We start from the raw sequence: 16071 nt of genomic DNA on the forward strand, positions 1-16071 counted from the left end.
GGGGTTGTTAACCAATGTCATAAAACAGCATCTGTGTTACTGTTACATGAGAAACTATCTGTTCTGTAAGCCTTCACCTGAAGTACAATAAAATATTTAAAAAAAAAATATGTGCCATGATTTTCCACCTAAATCTAAATATTAGTTAATACTTGTAATGGTTCTTTTGTAATTTGTTTTTTTATAATAGGGTACCTTTTGTTTTAATACCTTTATTTTCTTTAATCATCTGACATGGGTATGGGTAATAATTCTGGGTTTTTCCTTGTAAATCACATAAAAAATTAACGCAACTGTTACAGGCTGTTTGAGAACAATTCTGATTATTGGCCTTTCTGCTGCATTTAACTTACTCTAATAGTGTATCTCTGAGTTCTTCCCTTCCTTCTTGCCTGGGGTCTGCCAAGTCACTTTGTCTAGCGACTTGTATTTTCTACCCTTTTAAGTAGTTCTGGAAGTTTGGAACTTTCAGCCCACATCAGCAGATTTGCCCTTTTGCATTTGGCAAGAATCAGAGTTTGCCATGTGTTTCCAAGTAGAGGTGGGAGTATAGTGTTATAGAGACTGATGTCAGCGTGACTCTGGAAAACAGTGATTGTTAGATAACCAGTGAATTGAAGCCAGAGAAGAGAATTTGGAGCATTATATTTGGAGCTGATTGTAGAGATCTACAGCAATGTATCTATTGCTTTTCTTTGAGTATTTGTCTTTAGGATAAAATAATACACATTTAAGAGGTATCATATGACATTATCCATCAACTGAAGGTTTTAGAATAATTTGACCTGGAAACTAAAACACCGTAAACCTGATTGGATTATGCAATGTCTTTTTCTTAACTCCCTAAAATTGTGACTGCATATAATTACTTGCTTTGAAAGGTGGTGGCAATTAGGTGATTATACTCTTCCTTCATCCTCAAAACCCAGTTGAAAATAAGAATTGGTAGGCCTGGAGGGTGGGAGATGTAAGGATGTAATTTAAATTTTCTTTTGTTAAATGATAGTGTATATTTTTGGAAATATGGCTAGAAACATTTAATAGAATGTTGATGTGTCCATGTGTGTGAATTTTCAGATTACTGGAGTGAGAGTGACAAGGAAGAAGCAGATACTCCATCAACACCCAAACAAGACAGCCCACCACCACCCTATGATACGTACCCGCGGCCTCCCTCTGTAAGTTAACAGCAGGAATATACTTAACATATAATCAGAGTCTTTGAACAAAAATGCCTTTTTGTATGTTAAAATCTTATATAGTAGATTGCATGTCAAACTTTGGGTTTCTTGGGGGAAAGAAAATTGGAGGTCTAAAATCAATAAGGAAAATTTTTTTTAAGTATATGAAGAATATTTAATCAGGAGAAACAGTCACCACAGATTCCAGGTAGAATAAATACCTGACCAGTATTATTAGGAAAATATACTGTTTGTGCCAGAATAGCCTTCAAAGAAACATCAACAACAAAAAAAGTTTTTTTAGGACAAGATAAATAAATTGACCTTATCTATTCCATGCTAATAAAGTTTATTCCTATGTCCTTTAGAAGCAACTCATAATGATTAATATTATGTCTGTATTGAACATGTTTTGGTGTGTCACTTTTGAGTCCGCCATGGGGTCTAACTTAATGTATATGTTTCTATGCTGCTCTGGACTTCTTAAGCCTGTGTAAATTATTCTGTGTATAGACTGTACTTTGGTTTTTTTTAATCAAGTAAACAACTGTCCTGGTTTGCTTGGAACTATCACATTTTTATGCCCATTTCCCATCAGAATTACCGAGTGTCTCAGTAGTGTCCCAGTTTAGATAATACTTTACATGAGCACGCTAACCTTAAGAATCAATTCTGCCTATCTTGGGACTGTGTCTCCTATATAGGGAATGGAAGCTGAATTTAGGCAGCAAAAACAGCCAATCTAATTCAGCCTCCATATTATTCGTGGTGGGGGGGGAGTTTAATAAGAAAAGTACTATGCAAGATGTTGATATAATTCTAGGCTACTTCTCAACCTTAGCTATGTGTAAGAATCACCTCTGGAACATTTTAGACATGGAGATGCTCAGACCCAACATAGCAAATCAGAATATTTACTGGATAATAGTAAGTCAGAATGTTTGGGACTGTGAATGTCTCACTGTACTTGACTGTGAACTCTTTGAGAAAAGAGACTCTGTTCTGTTCGTCTGTATGTTCTCATGAGCTGGCACAGCACTGGTGCTTATTTATTAAATGCTTAATAAATATTTCTGAAATAAATGAATGGGTACTTTTGGCTAATAACTAAAAGAGAAGCTACATTTTTAGTAAAAATGCTTGATAACCTAGGAGAAATGTGGGGAAAACTGTAGAATTGCCCTATCTGTATGCACATTTCTTTAATAAATTCTGTACTTTACCTAACAAAACAGAGTGCAAGGGACAAGCTATAGAAAGAAAACAAGGAACTTGATGACAAAATATAGTTTATTGTATTTTTCCTCTTTCCCTAAAACGTCATTATCTGAACAATTCCTTTAAAATACTTATAAAAGAGGAAGAAAGGAAAACTTCAGCTTCACTGAACAGCCCTTTAAACTTAAGAATTTCAAGAAAGAAACTACTCACAATTGTTTAGACATGTGGAAAGGTAACCTACTGCCCACAGAAAATGCCGAGTAATTTCTCCTCCTTTACCCAGGGAAGCAACACAGCCTTCACCTCAGCCAGGCTTGTCCTGGCCTCTACTTCAGCTTCATTTATGATGATAATATTGAATAAATCTGACTTCTCCTCCCAGAAAGGGGGCTGGGCCGGTCTGTTAGCCCCCAGAGCTAGATTAAGGCTTGTTGCAGTAGGGGTACCTGCAAGTATTTTACAGTGTTCACTTGATGTCAAATCTTTTTTCTTGACTAGCCTTTGTGCTGTAACATATATTCCCAAACTTTAAATTGAGGGATAAAAATTTTCTGGTTTTTTTTTTTTTTTTTTTTTTTTGTGTGTGTGTGTGTGTGTTTATGTACCCTGTAGTGTCTGTGCTCAGGGCAAATGTTAATCCCCTTCAGGGTATAATCTTATCTGCCTACATATTTTTTGCTTGTGATAAATATATATGTAAAAAAAATTTGCCACTTCAACATTTTGAAAATGTACAATTCAGTGACATTAATTACATTCATCATGTTGTTAAACTATCACCACTATCCTTTTCAAAAATTTGCCATCACCCTTAACAGAAGCTTAGTGTCCTCTAAGTAATGAGTCCCTCTTTCCCCCTCCCTGGTGACCACTAATGAACTTTGATCTCTATAGTCTTGCCTATTCTAGGTATTTTAAATAAGTGAGATGATACAATATTTCTCCTTTTGTGACTGATTTATTTCACTCAGCATAATGTTTTCAAGGTTCATCCATGTTATAGCATGTGTTAGGACTTAATTTCTTTTTTTAACACTTTAGAAAGTGCTTGAGGATTGACAAGACCAAAGGACAGCTTTTCTATGAAGAAGAGGAAAGACTCTGTTTGTTTATAGGCATTTGGTTTTCATATCCAAAAGGATTTCTCTTTGCTCTCATTCCAAGCTACATAAAATCTGGAAATACAAATTTGAGGAACAATACATTTTCAGGATTTCAAATGTGTAGAAATTTTAAAACAAGAATTTTTCAGTTGCTGAATATTTTTTAAGCACTCACATTTTCTTATACTTTTATTGTTGTAAAATTTTGCATTACTATGTCAGATTTTTTCACGAGAGGTTGGTATAACTGTATTTCGATATATCCATGCCTCTGTCTTTTGAAATGTAAGCTGGGGCCTACTTTCGAGATATCTGAAAATTGGAATAGTCATTAACTTGACTAGATAAGAGTCTGCCCACTTAAATATTATCTGGTGACAGCCCAATGTATTCCTCAGGGGTAGAAGTGGTCTGTTATCTCTGAAGTGACTGATCAGAGGCTCCTTTCCATCCTCCGCAGATGAGTTGTGCCAGTCCTTACGTGGAAGCAAAACACAGCCGGCTTTCCTCCACAGAGACCTCTCAGTCTCAGTCTTCTCATGAGGAGTTTCGCCAAGAAGTGACTGGGAGCAGTGCAGTGTCCCCCATACGCAAGACAGCCAGTCAGCGCCGCTCCTGGCAGGATTTAATTGAGACACCACTGACAAGCTCAGGATTACACTATCTTCAGACTCTGCCCCTGGAGGATTCTGTCTTCTCTGACTCTGCGGCTATCTCCCCAGAGCACAGGCGGCAGTCCACCCTTCCAACTCAAAAGTGCCACCTACAGGATCACTATGGGCCATATCCCTTAGCTGAGAGCGAGAGGATGCAAGTGTTAAATGGAAATGGGGGCAAGCCAAGAAGTTTCACTCTGCCTCGAGATAGTGGGTTCAACCACTGCTGTCTGAATGCGCCCGTTAGTGTCTGTGATCCACAGGATGATGTGCAACCAACAGAGGTGGAGGAAGAGGAGGAGGAGGAGGAGGAGGAAGGGGAGGCAGCAGGGGAAAACATAGGAGAAAAAAGTAAGTATGTTTATGAAGATTCTTAGCCTGTATACAGAAAGTCTTAATCTTTTCAAACTTATTTTGAGAAAACAGAATTTTGGGGGTTTTTTTCTTAAAATAATGGTCTTGCTGCATAAGAAGTTAGGTATCCCTTGATGTCCTACTTTCAGAACTTCAGTAACTTGGGAAAAAATGATGAGTAATGAAGCTTATATCCCAGGACACCCACAGCTAGAGCAAATAATTCTTTTCTCTAACTACCCGTTTGCTTTGTAAGGTTAATGGTATTCATTTCTTTTTGTTAACTTCTCTTATCCACTTTCTTGTCACTTGCATGCATCATCCCTTTGGCCCACAGTGGTTGACCCCTAAGTAACTATAGTTAAGTAACTATAAATGTTTATAGCAGAGTGTTAGAAGAGCTTTGACTAAATAAGCAAGTGAACACACACACATACATAGCTTCCATTTTCACTGTCTGAAGATTTAAAGGAAAAATTCAAAAGACAGTTTTTTTCAAAAAGAAATTTCACATAGCATTTCTGTCAACTCCAAAGAGCTAAACGTGATTCTACAAACCAAGTTGCCAAAAGCATCCATCTACTCTCTTGACATGTATATTGATTGCAAAACTCAATTTATGTGAATCAAGTCTTAAGAGAGACAAGTCAGTTAAGTTACCCTCTGCCTTGTTAGCATTAAGAATATGTTTACTAGTAATCAAGTTCTTTATCCAACATGCCATACCAAGCATCTGTTTATAACTAATGTTGATACACCAGTTCAAAAACCCAGGCTAGTTGAAGAAAAGGCTATAACATAGTTATTTTAGTGTAAAAATAAAATCTAGGCTTGGCTATAAATCCTGACTGTAAAATGAAAAAAAAAATTAGTTATAGAAGAAATAGTATAAAGCTGTTGCATCTCTTGATTCAAAATGAAGTCTGAGTCAGTTAGTGCAGCTGACTTGAGCAAATGTTGATGAAACCACAGCTACTGATTTGGTCCCCCTAGGGCCTTAGACTTCTCCTTTAAGGATACAGACTGTCTGTATCCTTCGACCTATTTGGCAAGTACATGGGACTTTGATTACTGGATGTGTTAGTATAAGTTCATTACAACTGGAAAAACAGCTCAAAGCTCACAGGTTACCAACAGGTCAGGAGCCTCATGTTGATGTCAACCTTGGCGCATTTAAAATGAGAGTCACTTTGGAGATTATTGACTAGAGAATACAGCGGGCTTCCTTTTATGGTATGACTCTTCATTGCATTATTTAATGGGAATTAAATCATATCTTTCACCAACAAAATATAAGCATTGCTTGTAATAAAACTCATATGTTAAGACCATTTCCACGTGAAGTATATTTTAGCCATAGTCTCCAGGAGGAGTGTTATAAAAGGTATACTGTTGGTACAGGGAAGGTAATTACCATTACCTGCCAAGCCCTCCTAACATTCACATTTATTAGAGATTGTATAAAAGTCTTATGAAAGAACTATTTAGGAGCCATGCTAGACTTCTGTAGGAGTTCTAGCAAGCATGATAACACATGTTTAATATTATAGGTACTCCAAGATTAATAAATTGTTTTCTAAGATTTAACTAAATATGAGTTGGAAACTTCATTTCCACTGTCATCCAGGTGCTACACAACAGCTGTAACTCACTTTGTGAGGTTTATTTATTATTCTACAAACATATTGGAGAAAACACTTCATCTCAGCCATTTTTAAATAAATTGTGTTAAAATTAGGCATCAAAACCAAAAAACCAACTCCGTTGCCAGAAATGAGGCACAGCCCTCCAAAATAGAGAATTCTGATCGGCAAACATTCCATCATTTCTCCAGATAGAAGTCACTGAAGCTGCCTCTTTTAGGGCAAGCTAGTTACCTAACACTTCCTCCTAGTCACTGTGTAAGGGAAGACTAGAAAGGAGGAAGCCTGTCCCAGAACGTGAAAGGAAAGAAGCATGATGCCTTCAGGTTTTTAGTGCTCCACTGAGCATCTCTAGTTAGATTGCTTTTGATGTTTTTTCTTTTAGCATCTCTTGACCTTTTCGGTTGTTCTGCACATTAGACTTATTTTTAGCTATGTAAATGCACTCCCGAGTTGATTTTTTTTTTTTTCCTTAAGTTTCCCAAATGAATTAAGTGGGCAGTTATTCGGTACTTTTCCTTTGTTTTTCAGTGAGCTCTCTCTTTGTGGAATAATTGTGATAAAGCAGAACAGTCCTAGACAGTATGTCAGTAAATTTGTTATTGTACATGTTGTCTTTATGAGTAAATGTTGTGGGACAATTCATGCTATTTCAGTCAGATCTGCTTCACTAAAGGTGGTGGCTGGTGTACCATCTTTCAGGCTCCATTGCTATCTGGGTATTTTTCCATAAATCTTGCCACTTGATGTCTCAGTGTACTTCAAACTCTTCTCCACAGAGCAGTGCATTTCATGCTTGCCCAGAAGATGCTTCTTATTTAATGGAATGTATGTTCGCCTTTCTAGTGATGGTTTTTCTGTATTGTTATTTCTATATTTAGGAGTGTGCAGTTTGATGAGCACTTCATTTAGGAAACATCACCTTTAAAATCAGTGATTTCAAAAGAATCTTTAAGGCTTAGTTAAGGGGTGTCATGTTCATGGCTGCCCTGGATTGGCCATTGGGAGTAAATATTCCAGGCTGCATATTCACACTAAGCTGCTTGGTGCTATGTCAACAGAACATAAGTTATACGTGGGAAAGAAGCCATGGCCATTACATCAGCCTGAGACTTATGTGCATGCCACCCGCCACACAGCACTCTGCTGCTGCATGGTTAAGCAGGCAATTCATGTTTGTGAAAATCAAAGTCCAACAGCAATGTGTTACTAACTGTCCTTCTGAGGCCAGCATTTGGTTTGGCCTACTAAAGTGAATTTGTACTAATCAAGTACAGACCTGCAGAGAAAATAAGTTTAATGTCCCTGTCTCCAACATTTTCCTCAGTTTGCCAAGAAATTAAAAATAGGAAGCCTCAGGCAGGTGGTGGGTAGGAGTAGTGGAAGAAAAAAAAACATGAAAATATGGACTGTCTTTTACCTTAGGGGTAAAGAATTATGTCATCAACCAAACCCCTTTCTTATAATTTATATTATACCTTACCTTTATGTAATATGTATTATATAGTGCTTTAGAGCTTACAAAACAATCTGAGAAGCAAGATATTCCTAAATTCATGACCTAGATGTTTTTCAATTGCCTTATAGATATGGAATTTGACCCTGCTTATGAAGTGTAAATTTAGCCTTTAAGACAGATTTCAATCTATCTTCTCATGGTTGAACTACCGTTTGTCTTATTTTTAAATTCAATTATTTAACTGACTCATTCTGTGATTTTTCCCAGACTGAATGCATTTTAGTCTAAAGTGGATGGTACTAAAAGTACACAGATGAGACCTGTCTTGTTTTCCTTTGAATGAAAAGTCAGCTTGTATATTAATTATCCTGACCTACTTCACTGGCATTTGGGAGATAACAAGTAATTTCCTGTTATCCCAATTAGCAATTTCGAAGCTTATTGAGTGAGGTGTGGGCTTTATAATACCTCAGCTAAAGTAAATTATAAATTATGTCAGGTTGTACAGATTCCAAGAAGTATAAATCATAAAAGTGTGGGACAAAGTATAGAAACATTCAGAAATCATCTGCTATAATACTAAAATATTGTTTTGGATAGTGCACCTTGAAGTCTGCTTAAATATGTCTCTCCTTTGCCATACTAGGCAGTTTAGATGCGGTTTTCAAAAGATTTATCCCTTAATCCTGCTGACTTCCTCCGGCAGTTATAGAGGTACTGTTTCCTAGCCATATGTTCTTGGTACCTTCATTTACTCAATGGAGTTATAATGTGCTCTTTTTCATTGTCTTGGAGATAACCAACCAGTATTCTCAATTAATTTGCACAGATATTTAGCTAGGTCTTAGAAATCTAAAGCAAAACCTAGGTCTTTTTTTTTTTTTTTTTTTTTTTTTGGCAGAAGAGGGTGAAGGGGAATAAAATCTGTTACCTTGTAGCTACTATATGCATCAAGTTATCTGCCTGATATTGATGCTTTCAAAATGAGATCTGCTGAGAAATAGGTTTTAAAGTCATTTTTAATATCTAACATCCTTTGCACACCATTGATAACTTAGGAGCTGCCCGGAATATGCAGCTCAGTGACCTAGTATCCTAAATTATCTAGCCAGAGAGGCTGGATAATGACTACCAATACAGTGCAGAAGAAGATGCATTAATCCTCTTCAATCATTTTTCATTTTAAGGGTCCTAGAGTAATTTCCTGAAGATTTTCTAAAAGCCATGAATGTTATGCTGAAGAACATTCAGGTATGAAATGTGTGTGCAAGGGGAAGCTATTCCCAGAATATGAAATTATGTTGAAAGAAAAAAAGGAATAAGTTGCAGATAAAGAAAAATATTGCAGCACTTATCACTGTTTTATTTGTTGTCAAGATAAATTATGCACAAACTCAAAGAATTTGGAAGAGTATAATCGTTAATAATCTCAAATTATAGTTCGGGTCTAAAGGGAGTAGATGTTGTTGTTGTGTGTCATCGAGTTGATTGACTCATAGCAACCCTCTAGGACAGAGTAGAACTACCCCATACGGTTTCCAAGGCTGTCATCTTTATGGAAGCAGACCGCCACATCTTTCTCCCTTGGAGCAGCTGGTGGGTTCAAACCGCCGACCTTTCAGTTAGCGGCTGAGTGCTTAACCACTGCACCACCAGGGCTCTTTCAAAGGGAATAGACAGAGAAGGATATAAGCAATGTGAATAAAAAGACATGCAATACAGTCAGAAAGAAGTTTAAGGCAGCATCCTTGGCTGGTTATGTAAAAAGTACATATAAATAAAGTATGTAGAAACGTCTATAAAATAGTAAACAAATATTCTCTCAATACCTTATTGTCTGATTTTGAAGACTCTTAGGGAGACATAAAACACTGAAGATTAGATATAGAATCCAACTATAATTCTGATAGTGGTCATAGATTGGGTTTTTATCACACCTCCGTTTTTTTGGCTTAAATAATGAGGAAAAGTTATGAACTTACAGGGAGGTCAGAGATGGGGCTGTTCTGGGGAAAATTTAGTGGCTTTACAGTGTCAGGACTCTGAGTTAATTTTAATGCCAAGAGGCTTTCCTCCTTGATCTCAAGCTTCAAGCAACAGCTCCAGTCATCCCTTCTCATAAGACAGCATCCAAAGAGCCAAAAGCCAGGCCCTGTCTTTAGTCCTTTTTGTAAGATCAAGGAAAACTCTCCCTGGATTCTTGCAGCAGATAAGTCCCCAAATTTCACTGGGCAAGGTTGCACCATCACATAACCATGCCTAAACAGCAAGGGAGATGGAATAATTATTAATAGTTTAGATGAAGTTGATTAGTTTTTAAGATCATGAAGAAGTGACTGAACTGCTTGTCATTACTTTCTACAAGACCAGCTCTACTACTGTGTATATCGTGTCTTCAGATATGTTCTTCAAGCAGTTTCACTCTTTTAATATGTATATGCAAACATATACGCCAGATCACATCACATCATTAAAAAGTCTTGACACTAAAGAAGTGTTAGATATATAAAAGAGGGGATAAATATGAAACTGAAAATATGGCAAGTCTGATATCATTATTGTTGACTCTTGAAATGAATAAGCATGTTTTACTATAACTAATAAGTGATCCTAGCTTAGAATACAGTCTTTGGAGACATTCTTCAGTTCAAATTCTTGTTTTGTTGCTCTTCCACTGCAAGTTGTATGATTGATTAAGTTATTTAACACCTCAACCTCATGTTTTTCATCATTAAATCATATGATAGCAGTATCTGTCTTTTGAGGTTGTGTAGGGATTAAATGAAGTAATGCCGAAAGCTCTTAGTAACCGTATCTGACACATTGTAAATCTGTCCAGTTAATGTTATATAATTATATAATTGTATGTATATTTTATGCAGATTTGGATTTAGGCAAAGAAGGCAATTACAATACTTAAATAGTGAGTCATTATTGTGTGCCCTGGAGTCAATTCCAACTCACAGCGACCCTACAGGACAGAGTAGAATTGCCCCATAGGGTTTCCAAGGCTGTAATCTTTATGGGAGCAGATTGCCAAGTCTTTTCTCCCGCAGAGCGGCTGGTGGGTTCGAACAGCTGACCTTTTGGTTAGCAGCCGAGTGCTTAACCATTGTACCACCGGGGCTCTTAAATAGTGAATTAGGCCTGACAAACTCCACTAAATAGTGTTTACTTAACTACATGACCTATCTTTGTTCATTTCCAGCTATTGAGTTGAGCCATATGAATTGCTGTTTTTGTAGGTCAAAATGATGAAATAATCAGCAATTTTGTGTGTTTCAATGTAATATATCAACCGTATTCTAGGAGCTAAAATAGATACGTCTCTCATTTTACGTTTTCATCACTCACTACTCCTTCTGTTTTTGACTGTGGACATTTGGGAACTCAAAAGACACCTTGAATTCCAAAAGCAATAACCTCATACATATTTACTGAAATATGTATTTATAGATCTTGCCATTAGGGTCTCAGTGCAATGTTTTCCCCTCAGAGAGTCCTTTGCTGACAATCCAGTCTGACCCAGATGCCCCACCACCACCCCCATTCATCCTTTGGTACCAGTTACCACCAGTTGCCGTTAAGTCAATTCCAACTCATGGACCCCGCGTGTGTCAGAGTAGAACTGTGCTCCATAGGGTTTTCAGTGGCTGAACTTTCAGAAGTAGACCACCAGGCCTTTCTTCTGAGGCACCTCTGGGTGGACTCAAACCTCCAACCTTACGGTTAGCAGCTTCCTCCTCTGGTACATTCCCCTCTTTTATAGTCTTTATAGATTTATCACTATGGGCATAATATTACATACTGTGCACTAGTTTATTTTTCATCTCCACACACCAGAATAAAAGCTGCTTACAAGCAGGGATTTTATTGCCATCTTGTACAGCCAGTGCCTAAAACAGTAGCACATACTAGGTCAGGTACTACTGAATGAATGATAGATAGCATGAGTGAACAAATAATAACTAACCCTTCTTGTCACTAAATTCCTTTCTATTTTTTAATAGTTAAAGCTAAAGTTATTGTTTTATTCATTGTGTGACATAAAACAGGAATCAAAACATTGCAAAATTCTTCATTTTTAGATATTTTGTAAAAGGAAAGACAGGGCTGCATCTGCTCAGCATACTCTTTTCATGCCGAGGACCTGAGATGTTAAGAAGTAGAACTACTGCTCAATGTATTGTGGCTCATTTATGATCACGTTCTCTAATGTTGAAACCATTCTCCTCCTATATTACTCCCCTTTCAAAGATGAAGGCCACAAGGCTATGCTGTGTAAACTAACTATTTCGTTGTCGTAAACAGGATTAGAAAGCAGATTTTCCAGCACCCCTAGCAATTGCTCTTCCCACCAAAATAAGGCACCTGATGGTCTCTTCCAACTCTAAGGTTTTATGGTTCTCTTCAGCTTAATGGCTTCACAGTTTACTCTCACCATAGTGCTCTGCACATTGTATATGTCTAAAACTATAGAACGGAATTGCATTATCTATCAGAGTTTGTAGTCTCTCCTCTTAACTAAATGCATATAATCATTTTAACTTTATGCCTATGATGTGGGTTCTAGATAACTTGCCATCCTGGCTATCCTCACATGTACTGATTGTTTCTTTTTAGTGTCTCCATGCCAAGTGTATTAGAACTATTACAGTGATATGAACACTAAATTTTTGTTAGTATGATTGTATTAGTTTTAGCCTACTCAGTGTTAGCTCATATAATGCTTTAATTTTACCAAGTCATAAATAGCATTCCACATTTATTTATTTTATTTTTTAGGCTAAATACAACAATATATACTTATTTCTGTTATATTTTTAAGTTCTCCAGTCTTACCCAGCAGTGTTCAATATGTTAGGGAAGTTTGGAATCTCAATTTTTATCATCTATGATATTAATCATCCCTCCTATTGTTGAATAATCCTCTAACGCTCTAAGCATCCTTTCTATGTCTTTTGGCTGCTTCACTGATTGAGGAAAAAAACTTTTTAAAAAGAAAGGACCAAGGACAGAGCCTTACAGTATACAATTGGAAACTTTATACATTAATCTCTTTCAAACATTCAAAGTCTTTATCTGGATTCACCTAATAGTAATATCATGCAATCCATATTACAATATCTTTATTCATAAGGCTATCATGAGAATTTTTATCATATACGTGACGCACTGCCTATGGCATTCCTCTTATCTCCCAACCTAACGATATTGTTAAAAAAAAAAAAAAAGTTGAAAATGCTTCATTTTTTACAGAATCCATGTTGGTCTTTCAATTGAAATTAAAAAAAGAACCTTCTTCCAAATCATAGTCTATCCTAAAACTTTGCCATGTATCTATATCAGGTTTATCACTATGTTCTTTGCAGACCGTGCTGGGATTTTCCTTGTTTGTTTGGATAAGCGAACTCTCCTTTTAAGCAGTAACTCTGGAGAATATCTGACAGTGGCCCTAAGATAACTTCCAAAATGTTCTTTCAATTCGTAAAGTTATAATCTACTGATTCAAAGGCAACACAAAGTAGTTCTTAGTAGTTTTCATGTTCCTAGTTTGCAGAAAAAGCCTAAAATATTGTTGACATCATATAGTTCTACTTTCTTTCATTAAAAAAATATTTTTTAAAGCTTTTCTTTTTATGTTCAGTTTTTTCTCAAGCCTCAGCTGAACATTTGCCTTCCTGGCACTCTTCTTGCAAGCAATTGGTATTATTTTCTGCCTGTTCATTTCCAGTAGCCTCTCCTTCCATCTTTTACGGAAATTCTCCTTAAACTAAGGCTTTTTCTAAGGAATCTTCTTGTAGCTACCGTGACTTCAACCACACCTCCTTTTTCTCTCTTTGTAACAGTTCGCGTTTGTATTAATAGAATTTAATTTTTTTAAGCTACTGATCATTGAAAATTTCTGTTTGTCTTTCTAAAGAAAAAAAAAAGAATTACAGGTTGTTTCTTCTAGTTGTCTTCATGCTAGAGTGCCACTTAGTTTTACCCCTGTTGTTCAGAATTAAATTCCAAATAGGTTTTTCTCATTTCTTTATATTTTTGAGATATGAAATTATCAGTATTTTAATGCATGGAGCCATTATTTATATGTATTAATCTCATTTTTAACACATTAAGTACTATAGTGTGTTTATTGGCAACTTACGCAAAAAATATTGGAGCTCAGGTTATATTGTTTTGTATATTTTCATCTTCAGAAGGTTTTATAGAAACTGACCTACCAGCTTTTTTCTGCAAATAAAATATTCTGAAAAATGGGACTATAAAGTTTAGGTGACTTCATTAGGATAATTTGCAAGATTTTTAATCCTTTGTTCTTGCATCCCTCAATCAATATCAGAATGTGCTAGGATAGAGAATGGGAACCCAACAGTTACAGAGTTTAGTAAGAGTATGGAAAGAAAAGTACCAAAGATTTTTAGTAGCTTACTTTTTGGACCAAGTCCTATCCCTGATTAGCCCTATTCTTTGGTCAACTGCATTCAATGATTCCTAAGAACTATCATTTCTACAGTGCCCCAACTCACATCCCCTATAAATTATAGCTGCAAATTATAGAAACAAGTTACATTCAAACCTCTTCGTTTAAACCCTCTCATATAATGTCTTGGTAGTATAAAACTATACTATCACTTTTGCTCTAAAACGCTTTACAAAATAGAGTGACATTTGAGGATTTCTAATTATTAGATATCTTGTTATAATGTATCTAATATATGTTGCCTGTCTATAAAAGACAAGGATATTTCTTGACAATGATCTCTTTTATTATGATTGTTAGAGAAAACATGGAACACTTAAGAATGGATAATTTAATGAAAACTAGCGTTGAGCTGCATTGGCCGTCTTCCTTGAGATTTTCACACATAGTCAATGATATATACCTCTTCTGATTGAATAATTAACACATAGCTGATGGTAAAAATAAATAGATAGATAAATTAGAGTTAGGCCTTCAAAAATTATTTGCCTTTGGTTCACTAGGCGTGTATTAAACAAGGTATAGAGCATGTACTTCACTGTTATGGAACTCAGAGTAAATAAATATTAAATAAAACTATTTTATGGATTTATAGATTACAAAATATTACATATTGTTGGAAGAAGAAAGACATAGATGTCCAAAAATTGGTTTCTGATCAATTATAATCGAACAAAAAAGAGAATGGATTAACTATTGTTTTATAATAAGCTAAACTGTAGCAGTGCTCCCCATTATTTTGAGTAGTGAGCTTATAAATGACTTTTATGTATTCAAAGTTTAATAAATATACCCCAACAATGATAATGAGACAGCCAAATTACATGAATGAGTCACTGCTTAACCATCAATAATATTTCTACTGGTAGCATAAAATCAGTCTTCAATTTCTAAAATGTGTGAGAAAGTCCTATGCATTACTAATATTCCTAACTACCTTTTTAGTATTCTAAGATGTTTGATATCAAATCAGGAGCTTGAGACCAGTTGATAAATACACTATTTTCACAAAATGCAGAGGTATTCTATTTCACTTTGTCTTGAGTAAATGAAAGAAAGAGAGAGAGAAATAATGTGGTTTGTAAACTAGATTGTAAACTGTCATATGTCTAACCAGTCATAAACTGATGTTTTAACTGGTCATATATCTAACCAGTGATTAAAAACTCAAGAACCTTGTATTTGCAATTGAGTTTAGTGGCGTTGAAGTGATGAAAATTTTGCGTATAAAGTAATAATTCTTATGGCTAAAAAATAGGAGCAATCTAGAATCCTTTTCTAATATGAAAAGGAATAGGCTGCCCCTAAATTTTGTATCATGATTTGTTCCACCGGTTTTCAAGTTAGGGATTATGATGATATGTTAATTGATTCACCTAACCAAACTTCTGTTCATTGCCCAACTTCGAAAATCAGAGCTTGTCTTAGATTGAGGATATCAGACATACTTTTACATTACCCCAGTAGTACATATTTCAGGTGGTTATAGCCCAGTTAAATCAAAATGTGAGTAATATAAGCCATTAAGTTTGAGTAAGGCAGAATATTAATTCCCATGTTATAACTATCTCTAATGAAATTACTGAATTTTTAGAAAATTGATCCAGAGATATAAGAAATCAGATTTTTAGTGATTAGAAAATGCTTATTTAGAATTAAAACTATCTCAACTCAATTTTCAAAAAAGATTATTGTAGAAGCATGTCATATTCTAAAAATAAAAAAAAGGAATGAACGGATGGGTGAATCATTCAAATCTTTGAGCAAAATTTGGCTACTCTTTTTCTGTTACGTTTTCAATATTTTATGGAAATACAGAGATGAGTAGATATATAATATGGTATTTTTAAATGTTAAAACAGTAATTAAGGGTTATGTCATAATGGTAACTATTGTGGCTGATCCATGTGGTACAGAAATCTAGCCATTCAAAATCTATTTAATAGACTAAGTTTTGGATGTAGCAATAA

The 16071-nt window shown here is 35.5% G+C and overlaps 1 protein-coding gene across 5 annotated transcripts in view; it reads left to right on the forward strand.

The window, feature by feature from the left end:
• Positions 1–16071, forward strand: part of CNKSR2 (connector enhancer of kinase suppressor of Ras 2) — a 281133-nt gene that overhangs the window by 238229 nt on the left and 26833 nt on the right. For all 5 annotated transcript variants that reach the window (XM_004382841.1, XM_004382843.1, XM_004382842.1 and 2 more), the window contains 2 exons: positions 1078–1178; positions 3966–4512. In XM_004382841.1, the coding sequence (XP_004382898.1) occupies positions 1078–1178; positions 3966–4512 (648 nt within the window). The remainder of the gene's footprint in view (positions 1–1077; positions 1179–3965; positions 4513–16071) is intronic.

This window comes from Trichechus manatus, unplaced genomic scaffold (assembly GCF_000243295.1).
Source record: "Trichechus manatus latirostris isolate Lorelei unplaced genomic scaffold, TriManLat1.0 scaffold00100, whole genome shotgun sequence".
Classification (NCBI taxonomy): Eukaryota; Metazoa; Chordata; class Mammalia; order Sirenia; family Trichechidae; genus Trichechus; species Trichechus manatus.